Source organism: Lepus europaeus, chromosome 15 (assembly GCF_033115175.1).
Source record: "Lepus europaeus isolate LE1 chromosome 15, mLepTim1.pri, whole genome shotgun sequence".
Classification (NCBI taxonomy): Eukaryota; Metazoa; Chordata; class Mammalia; order Lagomorpha; family Leporidae; genus Lepus; species Lepus europaeus.
The window spans coordinates 48,848,730-48,862,344 of NC_084841.1; the positions used below are offsets into that span (position 1 = coordinate 48,848,730).

General features: G+C 39.3%; 1 protein-coding gene across 1 annotated transcript in view; it reads left to right on the forward strand.

Moving 5' to 3' along the window:
• The window catches only part of ZSWIM6 (zinc finger SWIM-type containing 6), a 218,067-nt gene that overhangs the window by 149,273 nt on the left and 55,179 nt on the right, over positions 1-13,615 (forward strand). Inside the window, exons 3-4 of the mRNA XM_062212045.1 lie at positions 6,954-7,102; positions 11,179-11,329. Coding sequence (XP_062068029.1) covers positions 6,954-7,102; positions 11,179-11,329 — 300 coding nt within the window. The remainder of the gene's footprint in view (positions 1-6,953; positions 7,103-11,178; positions 11,330-13,615) is intronic.

The window sequence follows — 13,615 nt, forward strand, 5'->3', positions numbered from 1 at the left end:
GGTTCCCCCCAAAGAGGCTGAATTAATTATCTTTGCAGGGTAGACATCTGCTCTCTGCATTCTGCCTACATGGTCTGCATTTGACCCTTTAAGAATTTACATAGCATATCAATGTATGCTATATACATGTAAATGATTACAAAAGCAGTATTAGGACAACTATGTTATGAGAAAGCATCAAGTCCCTCATTAGAACCCAAAACTGTGGATATACCAAACATAGCGTAAGCCAGTTGTGAATGTGTCTTCATAGCTGACTTTGAAAATCTTACAAGTGACTCCCCATAGCATGAGACAGATCTCTCATCAGGATGTCTTCAATATGCTTCCTTAAATACGCTGGAGAGGTTTCTCTCCTTTGCCTCAGGAACTGGAATACTTTTCATTATTAAGATCCAGAATATGCCAACATGCTTAACATTCTCTCCAGATTTAGAATGCTGCTCTGCCCCCTTCCCTCCCTTTTTATCCCCAGCAGAGATTCTGATTCAACAGGTCTAGAATGGTGCCTAGGCATCTGTTTTTCACAGTGTGCCCCAGGAATCTTGATAATGCTTGATAAGGGAGTTTTGCTGTTGCAATAAATCAAAACTAAGTTCAGAACCAAATCCAGCACTAGTCGGAGGAAGGCTTAGGTAGTGGTTCTTTGCATCTGTGAATCCTCCTCTTCTCCCCTCCTGTGCTGGAGAGGCTAATTCAAACTCAGACATCCCAGTCTGGGCATAGAGATAGTTACACTCTCTTTTTTTCTAGCAGATAATTTCATTTTCCCTGAAGGCTTAAAACTTCGAAGAATGAGCTTTAGTAATAAAATGCCCACAAAAATTAATTATACAGTCATAAATATTACAGCATTTATAATTATAAATACAAATAAGGGTGAAAAATGTGATAGGTTTTAAAGCATTTTAATGGACCATTGAATTTATGTACATACACATTCTGGTTTCTGCCCAACTCAGAGGATATTTAATAGCAAATATATAAATATATGAATTACATTTCCCTTTGCATTTCCTTTCCAAAGGTAAATGCTGGGAGGTGTTTTTGATTATGGATGGCCATTAACAAGCATAAATGAGTGTTGCAGATCTTACATTTTATGTACAGCTTAGGAAAGGATGTAATAAACAGTTGAAAATTTAAATAGTTAAACCTTAGCATCAAGAGTTTTATGTATACATTTACACTTTGGGGGAGAATATTGTTGTAGACATTTAATTTTCTGGTGTATAATGGATGGTAAACATGTCTTATTCCTAAAATGTTGAGTTGTATGTAGTTAAATGTATGTTTTATTTCTCCACTAGTTATCTTTCCTTGCATTCTTACAACTAAGTTAGGACATTTTCTGTTTCATGAGTAGATTCCTAATTTTTATTGCCCACTTCCCTTTTTATTCTTGCTTTATAGATTTTAGAATTGAGGAAATGGAGGCCTAAGAATGTAAATGAATTGTCAGAGGATGCACAGGTTTTCCAAACTGTGCCTAGAACTGAAACCTTGTGAATTCTAATCCGGGATTTAGGAATCCTTCACGTCCTTCCCGCTCTCGTAGACCTTAGAGATAAGTTGCAATAAATGTTATCCATGGGGTCATTTTCTTCTCTAGTGCCCTTCCTGTACTCTAAAGAAGTAGTACTAGCTTACTAAACAATAAAAGCCAAAGACAGTTTCCATAAGAACCTGAAAAAACCTAATTCATGTATTTACCACTTAGCCAGAGCCAAGATGTGTATGTAAGTAAATTAAATGGGCCCTTAAAGCAATTTCAAATTTGCAAACCTGTCAGATTTTAAAAGAAAAATCTACCATGGAATTCAAGTCCAGAGTGATTACTGGGTTCTTCTATCACTTTCTGCTCTTAAGCATGAAAAATTAAAAGTTGAGTACATTCTGAAATTTTGGGGGGAATATCTGAATGTAGACTCCTTTTGCCATTTCAGGCCACAGGAGAAGCTGTCTTGTGCCAGGGGTGTGTGGTGTATGTCTTCCCATAGAATCAAAGGGATGACCAAATTAGGGGCTTGGAATCCCTGAGGAATAACCAATGCAGACCTAGTAATTAACTCTTCACAGGTTTGTGTATCCTTAATGCCTCCTTTAAAAGAGAAACCTGCTAACAAATGCCCTTAAGTACCAGTATCCTCTCTTAAATTTCTCTTTGTTTTAGTGTTGACTCCGCCTGCTTTGATGGCTTCAGGGCTCAAAACTTTGGCTCTAGGGTTCTGAGATATGTTCATTGACTGGAAGAGAACCAGAATGCTGGATATTAGCAGTGTGCTATGGACCAGTCAAAACCATCCTGAGTCTGTACAGGGATTGCGGACTGTACTTGCCTCTAGAGGACATTATGAGGAGAAAAATGAGATGAGGTGTGTGAGGATGCTTGACAATTGCTCTTAACCTGCTGAGTAAGAATCCTGCTGCCCTTCTCCCAGGTACTGGTGAGCAGGGCATAACATGAGTTGGTATCCCACAACAGAGTGCCTTGTTTGGATCCCACCTCCACTCCTCCTTCCAGCTTCCTGGCCCAGCCTAGCTCTTGCAGACATTTGGGGTATGAACCATTAGATGGGAGCTTGCTTCACCTTGGAATCTGTCTGTTGAGTTTAAAATCTGCCTCTTGGTTTTTGTTTTGTTTCTTCTTTTTTTATTAAAGCTTTGATCTCCCAGAGCTCAAACATCTAATTACCATGCCAAGTGCCTGCTTAGAACATTGTTCTTCTGGAAGACCAGATTTCTCCATCCAGAGGCCACTCATTCTCTTTGCCATTCTTGCTTGTCCTCTCACTGAGCCTTTAAATGTTGGCCTTTCTTAGGGCTTGGTGTTGGGCACACTTTTTTACCTGTGCTACCCCCGATAGTGTACCCAGCTCCCTGCTTGGAATCCTCTCCCATTCTCTCCACTGTCTCAAAGGTATTTCAAATTTACCATGTGTAAAACTGCACTCCTGACCTCCCAAACACTGCCTCTGTCACTCCCAAACCTAGTCCTCTGCAGTCCATCAGTGGGTTACCCAATGTCCTGTCATGTTGTTGAGTTTAGAAACCTGTGTGTCTCTCCCCCTTAATCTCCCAGACCTTCCTTGCACATTCACTTCTTCACCAAATCTTACTGTGTTTAGATCCTGAATTCCTCTCTAATTCTCCATTTTTGCCCATAGCTGTGTTTTAGGCTCAAGTCATCATCCTGTGTGCAGACTATCAAAATAGCACCCTCACTGTTCTCTTACATATTTTTGTTCCCCAGCCATTCTCTACATTTCAGATAAAGTAATATTTTTAGATACATAAGTCATATTCACATGGTTCTCTTTTTTTCATATAACTGGATTACTCAATTTAAATAACCTTCAAAAGGACTTGACACATTATCATTATCTGAGGCTTCACTATTCACATGAAAGGTGGTAGGTATAGTATGTATACATTTTTCTCCTTGATTTTTTTTAATCAATGATATATCCTGGATATATTTCCCTCGTAGCACATGAAGAACTTCCACATTGGCATTCTGGCTGCATGCTATTCCATGGTGGCAACGTTGCAATAGATGCAGATCAGGAGAAAACATCTTTTACTATCTGGAGTATTCCATTCTTCCACTTCAGATAACTTTGTCGTGAATTCCCATTTGTTACTCTTTGGGGGAAAAAAAACTAAGCTTCTCACCAGCAAGGTTCTTACAATCTGACCCTACTTCTATTTCTCCAGGATTGTCTTCCATGAGAGTACTTTTTAAAAAGTTCACGTTAAAATGAATTACAAGATAAATTTGGGACCTTATGGCACACCAAGTTAAGCTGCCTCCTGCAACACCAGCATCCAATATGGGTGCCAGTCCAAGTCCCATTTGCTCCACTTCCAATTCAGCTCCCTGCTTGCTAATGCACCTGGGAAAACAGCGTAAGGTGGCTCAAATTCTTGGTCCCTGCCACCCATTTAGGAGACCCAGATGGAGTTCTAGGCTCCTAATTGTGTTATGGCCCAGCCCCAGCCATTTGGGGAGTGAACAAACCAGCAGGTGGAAAATCTTTTCTGTCTCTCTCTGTCTCTCTATCTCTCCCTCTCTGTGAAATGCTGCCTTTTAAATAAATTCTTTTTCTTTTAAATAATTTTTTAAAAAAGAATGTAAATTTTTTGGTGCAAAAAATTTTGAAAGCCATGCATATTTTTTCCTTAATACATATTTTCATGAACTCCTTGAGAACCCTTGGTATACATGAATTTCAAGATGTTTTGTACCGGAGCTGGCGCTGTGGCGTAGCGGGTAGAGCCGCCGCGACATCCCAGCTGCTCTACTTCCGGTCCAACTCTCTGCTATGGCCTGGGAAAACAGTGGAAGATGGCCCAAGGCCTAGAGTCCCTGCACCTGCGTGGGAGACCGGAGGAAGCTCCTGGCTCCTGACTTCGGATCGGCCCAACTCTGGCTCTTGTGGTCATTTGGGGAGTGAACCAGAGAATGGAAGACTTCTCTCTCTCTGCCGCTGCCTTTCTGTAACTCTCTGCCTTTCAAATAAATAAACAAATCTTTAAAAATATCTTTTAATTCCATTTTCTGCCAACTTTTTGAAGTACCCTCATATTGCTCTTCCCCTTATCCTGTACTCTTAAATGGCATGAACTGTCTTTTACATCCTTTCTGCACTGTGTTCCTTCCCTCTTAAGTCTTCTGCCTGAGTTCTTTTTTTTTTTTTTTTTTTTTTTTGGACAGGCAGAGTGGACAGAGAGAGAGACAGAGAGAAAGGTCTTCCTTTTTGCCGTTGGTTCACCCTCCAATGGCCGCCACGGCTGGCGCACTGCAGCCGGCGCACCGCGCTGATCCAATGGCAGGAGCCAGGTGCTTCTCCTGGTCTCCCATGGGGTGCAGGGCCCAAGGACTTGGGCCATCCTCCACTGCACTTCCTGGCCCCAGCAGACAGCTGGCCTGGAAGAGGGGCAACCGGGACAGAATCCGGTGCCCCGACCGGGACTAGAACCCGGTGTGCCGGCGCCGCAAGGTGGAGGATTAGCCTAGTGAGCCGCGGCGCCAGCCCTGAGTTCTTTTCTTAGTCTCACATGTAGACCCATTTCCTCCTTAGCCTGCTTTGGTTAACTTGTAATTAGCTTCTTATCTGCTTACGGCAGATCTCAGCTTAGTGCCATTTCCTCAAGGTATGCTTGCCCTAGCAATCCAAGGCCAAGTCAGTGCTCTTTGATAATAGTCTCCAGCACTCTGTCCTCTTCCTTTGAGCAATTACCATCTCTATATATGATTGTTACATTGATTTTTATCTCACAAATTTGTTCTTGAGTAGTGGGTTGTGACCCATCTTTGGTTATGAAATCGATTTAAAAAAGTATGACAAGCTTTTTAAAAACTGAAATGGAATAGAAAATATAAAATATCTTCATTTATAGTAAAGGTTATTCTTCCCATCAGACTTTTGCTTCAGATTAATAGCTGTAATCACGTACGCACACAGACATGTGTGTGCATTATGTATGATATTTCTTGTGGTGGGTCTTGGTCAGGAAAGCTTGAAAAGCAGAGCCAGCACAGTGGCCCAGTAGGTTAAGCCGCCACCTGTGATGCCAGCATCCGATATGAGCTTGGGTTCCAGTCCTGACTGCTCTGCTTCCCATCCAGCTCCCTGCTAATGTGCCTGGAAAAGCAGTGGAGGCTGCGCCAAGTCCATGGGCCCCTGCACCCATGTGGGAGACCTGAATGAAGTTCTGGGCTCCTGGTTTTGGCCCAACACAGCCCTGGGCATTGCAGCCATTTGAGTAGTGGACCAGCAAATGCAAGAGCTCTGTCTTTCCCTTTATTTATTTTTTAAAAAATCTTGAAATCCTCTGAATTAACACTAAATTTGGTGAAGATAGGAATTCTCTTTTACACACCATTGTATCCCCAACTCTAGCAGAGGCTGACATTGGTCATGCGTTCAGTACAGTTGCTGACTGGCTAAATGAATAAATATACACTTTTCAGGGAGGGTCATAGGCTTGTTGCCTTCCTCTAACAGGGACTAGTGGACCCCGGTTCTAAACAGATGTTAGTGATTGAATCAACATTCCAGTGACATATTGCTGAACCACAACTACAAATCTATTTTCTTAAGGGTCAATAAGGAAGGAGATGATACATTAGGGATTGAAGATTTTTAGATTTAAAATGTTTTGAATTTCTTTTGGATATTAGGCCTTAAAATACCTTTTTATTTTATTAACAAATAGTGAAACCTGGTTTTTACCTGCATAAATATTGGAGTAATTTTAAATTCTGATATAATCTACACACACACACACACACACGCAGGGTGTATTTCATAGCTGTTATCTTTTGTGTACTTCAGCAATAAAATATTTATGCAGTTTGGCAAGGTGATACTACAACCTGGTTTAGTACAACAGCTGCACTGCCTGTTCCCATGTGGCTAGATTTCCCTTTTTAATCTTCAGTTTTCTGCAACTAAAGACTTATGTCAGCATGTAGTTTATACAGCACTAGGTAATGATGAAAGCTTTTTGAATTAACATAGTAAAGAGAAATACTCTGCTGAGTTTACTTCTCTGAAGTCTTTGAAAATAATCATTCTTCTAGCATCTTGTCCACAGAACTTTATTACATCATGTATTTACAATGAGACTGTTTTAGCTTTTTAATTGTTTAGAGAACCTATTAACTCATTTCCAAAGATAATCATCTCTAATTTAAAAGATTGAGATATCTCAGTTGTAAAGTACTCTACTCTTGGCTTGTCACAAATCAGCAAAGTCCAAGAAATAAACCTGTGAATTTTCCATTAATTTAAGTTTTAAATTTATGTGTATAATTGACATTGAGATTGGATTTTAAAATATTTGGTAAAAAATAGAGGATCTTAATTTCATGCTTATTATCAGGATCCTTTCAGCACCGAGTTTTTGTATAGCATATCTGTTATTTTTTTTCTTTCTATTTCTAGGTGCTCCTGATCCAACAGCAGGTGCTAGTATAGATGATGAAAACTGCTGGCACTTAGATGAAGAGCAGGTACAAGAACAGGTTAAACTGTTCCTTTCCCAGGGCGGGTACCACGGATCAGGGAAGCAGCTTAATTTGCTCTTTGCAAAGGTATGAAATATTTCTTTTAAAAGAAATTCTGTAAATGTATATGTATATAGAAACTATCAACACTCATGTTTACATTAGGATAAAAGCTTTTTGTAAATTAAGAACGGGGTCTAAATTAGAAACTTTTGTGTTGTAAGCTTTAATTTGTTGAGGTCACCTTAGACAATGTGAGACCCTTTTGTCTGTCCCAGGCAGTACTAAAATGGTAATACTTCGTACATTTTTGAAAAAGTTCATTCATTAGTGAAAACAAAACAAAGATCTTGATCTTATTTAATTTGCCACCTTTTCAAGTTTTTTTTTTCTTTCTCTAGTTAATTTTCCCAAGTTCAGTATAATTTTAAACACAATCCTTAAAATATGCTTTAAGTATTTAATTTAATAATGTCACTAAGTTTCAGAAACATGGATTTTAGAATCATACAGATTTTTATTTAAATTCTAGATTTTACAAAGTTTACAAACCTTAGCAAGTTATTAGATATTAGTGAATAATAATATATCTTTTTATTTTTGTGATAATAGTGTTAGATAATGATGTTTAGAGTTAATGTAGATTACCAAAAATTGGTTGCCTAAAAAATAGAGTTATTTTGGTCATAAGTGACTTGGGAGCAAAAGCTGTGTCTGTTGCTTCAGATGGAACTTTTAGTACCATAAGCACATTGTTAAATGTCAGATAAAATGCCTTTTTAATAATATTTAAGTGAGTGTATTTTCACTAATACAGTTATAATTATGGAATATTTAAAATTGGTTAAGGGAATAGATAGCTATGTTCATTGATATATTTGTTAAATAGCATCTCTAATATTCATAATAACTAAAAGATCTATTAGTGATGTTTTCATTGTTCAGAAGAAGTAGGGTACACTTTGTTAATTTTGTATTGCCAGAAAATAATGTATTCTGATTTCATCAATACCCTGTTTTAGTAAAGATTTATCCTGTATACCATATGTAGATTGCCATTTTTCGTGAATTGGAGTACAACACATTCAGCTGTAAAACTGCTTCACAAGCTACCTAATCATTTTTGTGGTAGTTCACAGGTACTTTAAAGTCATATGATACTTCAAGTCAGCACTTTGCAAATTAATTTCCATTAGGCTATAGATGCATTTGAATGCTGTTGCACACAAAGTTCTCATTATACACCTAATGGCAAAGCTTCCATTTTCATTACCGTTGCTAACTAAGAAATAGTTTAAAAATCTACCAGGAAAATTACTACTAGATCAAATCTATTGATGTACTGATAATATAAAAGGTTTGATATATTTAGACACACAAAGTATTTCATATATTCTCATGTCAGCAGAATACGGAGTGGACTGGTAGAAACAGTATGAAATGTGTGTTACTAGGCTGGTCTACAGCTGTTATTTTTATCTGTATATATTGTATACACATTCTACATGCCATATGATGTTATTAACAACATCTAATTTTGGAAATGGCATAGCTCTTGGAATTAAAAATAGATCTGGGTTTTGATTTTTGCTGTTCCCCTTACCCTTTAACTTCTCTGAGGCATAGTTTTGTAATTTATAACAATTGGGATTGATATTGGGCCTACGTTACATGGTTGATGTAAAGATTAAGTGGTAAGTATAAATGTAAATAAAACTCTTCAGCATGATATCAAGTAAATGGCAGCTCCCTTTTTCTTTTTGACAGACAGAGTTTAGACAGTGAGAGAGAGACAGAGAGAAAGGTCTTCCTTCCGTTGGTTCACCCCCCAAATGGCCACTACGGCCGGCGCGTGCCGATCCGAAGCCAGGAGCCAGGTGCTTCCTCCTGGTCTCCCATGCGGGTGCAGGGCCCAATGACTTGGGCCATCCTCCACTGCCTTCCCAGACCACAGCAGAGAGCTGGACTGGAAGAGGAGCAACCGGGACAGAATCTGGTGCCCCGACCGGGACTAGAACCCGGAGTGTCAGCACCGCAGGTGGAGGATTAGCCTAGTGAGCCGCGGCGCCGGCCGGCAGCTCCCTTTCTTCCCCCTGGTCTTCACGGTTCATGACTTTTTAGTATTTCCAAATTAGGAATAAACTTTTAGGATTACTGAAATAACCCTCCTAAAAGCACAGCCTTTGTGATTTAGGGTAGAAGTACTTTTGAGTTCCTTAAAGCCTCAACTTCCTAAGTGAGTAAAGGCGTTCCTTTGCTTGTTTGGGTATAGTTATAGACAGGATCTATTGATCACTTAGATTTGGGCTGTGTTATTGAAGATCTGCTGGTTTCTCCTTTACTTGCCTTTCACATGGAATCCTTTTTTTTTTTTTTTTTTTGAGAGGCAGAGAGAGAGATGTTCTGTCTGCCAGTCCACTCCCTGAAATCCTTGCATACAACCAGGGGAGGGCAAGACCAAAGCTAGTAGCCTGGAACAGTATCTAGGTCTAGCACAAGTGGCAGGGACCCAAGTACTTCTGCTTTCATGTACTGCCTCTCAAGGATGTGTATTAACAGGAAGCTCGATGAGAAACAGAGTAGCTGGGACTCAAATCGGGCGCTCTAATAAGGGATGTGACAGTCCCAAGTGGCAGCTAAATCTCCTGCACCAGCTGAGATTCTTGTTTGTTGAATCCATGGCAGTACACACTTCTGAAATGGATGTGTTCCTTTAGGATTTCCCTGGTGTTTTTTTCTTCTTTCTTTTTTTTTGGGAAATTTAGCATGAGAGTTAACAGACAGAGCTTGAGCAAGCTCCAGCTCAAGAGGCCAGCATATTAGGTCAGTGGTTATTATTCTACCTTGTGGATCACTCACATAGAGCACAAAAGGCCTTTGACCCTGCAGCCCTATCCATTTTCTCTTAACCGGTGCAAAAACAGCCCCATCTGTGTCAAAAGTGCACACAGATGAATCCCACAGATTGAGTCAACTGTGGTTCAAAGACACAGCTAGGCCTATATGACCTGAATGTTTGCAGACTTTTTTCTTGTCATTAATTCTTAAATGATATAGCATCACAATCATTTATGTAATATTTATGTTGTACTAGCTATTAAAAATAATCTAGAGGAGTTTAAAGTATATGGGAAGATATGTATGGATTATATGTAAGTACTGTACTATTTTATAGGATTTTGGTATCACTTGGGGAGGGGGTCCTGGAACCAGTTGTCCACATACAGAGAAACAACTACATGCTGCTGCTCTTTGTATAAAAAAACTTCAGTGAGACAGAACTTACTGAAATTAGTAATTTATCTCAAAAACAGAAGGACTTGAACTACTGTGAATATATTAAAAACCATTAGCAAGAACTGAGTGGTATGTTAATTATGTATCAGTAAAGCTGTTATCTAAAAACCAAGAGTACAGATGCCATTATTCTAAGCATTCTTAGATCGATTTGGAAGACCTCTGAAGAGTTGTCAGTGCATTCTGCTTTAGCTACTACTTTACTGGTGGCAGGGACAATCAGAGGGGGACGGTCAGGAAGTTGCCAAACTATTTGTTGTGCTTGTTTTGGCATTCTGTTTTTCTGTAGGCCATCAAAATCACAGCACCTCAGCTCCATGAACAGCAGCACTGAGCTAAAACCTATTGTGGTGTCCTTGTTAGGTTCAGTTGCCTATTTTCGGTGCCAGGTTTTACTTCTATGGTTTGTCAAAGCATGATTAACTAGTAGTTTACTTAGTGGGAATATAATCTTGAACCACAAAGTGCATCTGGCTTAGTAAGAAAACTGCTTTTAAGGAGACCTCAAGGAAAAAAAAAGTTTGCACCGGACATAGGAAATAGATTTAATCAGTTATCTTAATCAGATGTGTAAGACCCAGCTGAAAACTTTTTGGAGTTGGGAAGTAAACTTCTTTTCCTCATACTGATTCTTAAATGGAATTTAAAATAATCAATGGTCATTTCTCTTGATTTGATTGAATTGCAATTTAGAATATAGAGCCATTTTAAACTACTTTTATTTGGTTATAAGGGCTGGTGTTAAGGCTTAATCTCTTCTCCTTCCTTCCTTCCCTGGAAGAGATAGAGAAAAGTGGTTTGTTTTGGGTATTTCTCTTTTCTTTTCTTTTTAAACATTTCTCTAAAGGTTTGTTTTTCCCCACCAGGTGCGGGAGATGTTAAAGATGAGGGACTCCAATGGGGCCCGCATGTTGACCCTGATAACAGAGCAATTCATGGCTGACCCTCGCCTGTCACTTTGGAGGCAACAAGGCACTGCGATGACTGACAAATACAGGCAGCTCTGGGACGAGTTGGGTAAATACATTTCCTGACAGATCACCCATGAGTTGTGCATGGATAGAGACATAGAGTTGAACATCTGAAAAACATGGTCATAATATTGAGGAAGAGAGGTCTTCTGCTCATCAATGAACTTAGTGCCTGTACACTGATTGCAGGAATAGGAAGAATGAGGACTTGGACTGACATTTGCAGAAAATGGCCTTGGCAGGATTTGAGGGAATTGTCTGATCTTGGGGAAGGGAATCTGTCTTTAAATAATTTGCTTGGAAAAAAAGAAGATAACTTTTTAAATAGTTGTTTTGTGTTACAGACTGGCTGTTTATTTCTAGATTAATATAATTGATGCAGCTAAAATTTGGAGTCTGTCTTCCCCTTCCCAACCTTGATTAAATGTGGTTTGGATATTCGTGTTATTTTTGGCTACTATTTAGATGAACTCTTGATCCTCAGAACGGAAAAGATAGAGCAAACTCTAAGATTTATTGCATCCCAGATCCCTGGTGGTTAAAGATATAAATGTAGCAAGTAGTTGAAAAAGTGAGGCATCCACTAGACATGCTAATTAAGAGAATACTGAAATTTTATTAGGTTGAGTCTCGTAATGCTCATTCCTAGGGAAGTAATCAATGATATGTTTGTTGTCTTTCTATTAAGAAATCTGTGAGTGATAAATGAAACTTTGATGAACATTGTATTAGTGTACTAATTTCCAAGAGGAAACCACTGGTTACATTCACTAGATCCTAGTCTCAATGAAATTGTTCTTGGCCAAGGGTGGGCCACATCATGCTTGTTGATCCCAGGTTTACTTTAAACCAAGAAAAGCTGTTGTCTGTGAAGATAGTACATAATCATCAGAATTGGAAGCTTCTTTTGAGATTATCTGTTTTACAGATAAGGAAACTGGAGCCCAGAGAGGTTAGGAGACTTCCCCAAGATGACATTGTGTGATGTAGAGTTAGGCAACAAGCTGGTAGATAATCTCTAATAATCATCTTTTCCTTTAATAGGAAGGGTGTTCAGGGACTTGGTTGTGGATACAAATTTTTTATTCTTTTTTATATCTCTGCTGCTTGCCAAGTGTTAGAAATTTCTTGACCTTTTCCCCTTTTTCCCTTTTTTTTTTTTTTTAAATATCTTAAATAACTTAATCTTGGTACCTTCCTTGGATCTTCTGAAATAATTATAGTTGATTTTCCCTTCAAAATTTGAATCAATCTTGTAACTATGATAGGTAATTCTAATGTGTTGGAATAATACAGACAACACAATGTTATATAATATTGAAACAAATATTTTTATAGACTAATGAATGATTTGCTTTCCCAAAAACCCACTTCAATTTTGTAGCTCTACAGGGTGTGTTGAACTGATTAGTTCATTTATAAAAGCAAAAAGGACTAGCATTAAAAAAAAATTGGAATGAAGGGGATCATTTAAAGAAAAAATACTGGATTACTATTAAGTGAATAAAATCTAAAGAGATTTGGGACTTGGAGGAACTTTAGAATTATAAGTATCTGATTAGGAGGAAAATACAAACTTTACAAATAATACGCTCAAGTAATATTTGTAGTGCTCACATTTAATCCGTGATTATATCTCATCTTTCCAAGGTTTTTTTTTTTTTAACGATTTATTTATTTATTTATTTATTTGAAAAGCAGAGGCAGAGAAAGAGAGATACCTTCCATCCCTGGTTCACTCCCCAAATGGCTGCTGCAGCAGCTGGAGTTGGGCTGATCAGAAGCCAAGATCTGGGAGCTTTTGCGGATCTCCCACATGGGTGCAGGGTCCCAAGCACTTTGGCCATCTTCCACTGCTTTCCCAAGCACGTTAGCAGGGAGCTGGATTGGAAGCGGAGCAGCCAGGACATCAGTGCCTGTATGGGATGCCGGTGTTGCAGACAGCAGCTTACATGCTGTGCCATAGCACTGGCCCCTCCAAATTGGTTTTGAAAATTATGTACCAGAACTCTCAGTCAAAAGTACAAGTTCTGGGGCCAGTGCTGTGGCGCATTGGGTTAATGCCCTGGCCTGAAATGCTGGCATCCCATGTGGGCACCAGTTCTAGTGCCGACTGCTCCTCTTCCAATCCAGCTCTCTGCTATGGCCTGGGAAAGCAGTAGAAGATGGCCCAAGAACTTGGGCCCCTGTACCCACATGAGAGACCTCAAAGAAGCTCCTGGTTTTGGATCGGCCCAGCTCAGGCTGTTGCGGCCAATTGGGGAGTGAACCATCGGATGAAGACCCCCCCCCCCCCTCTGCCTCTCTTCTCTGTGTGTAACACTGACTTTCA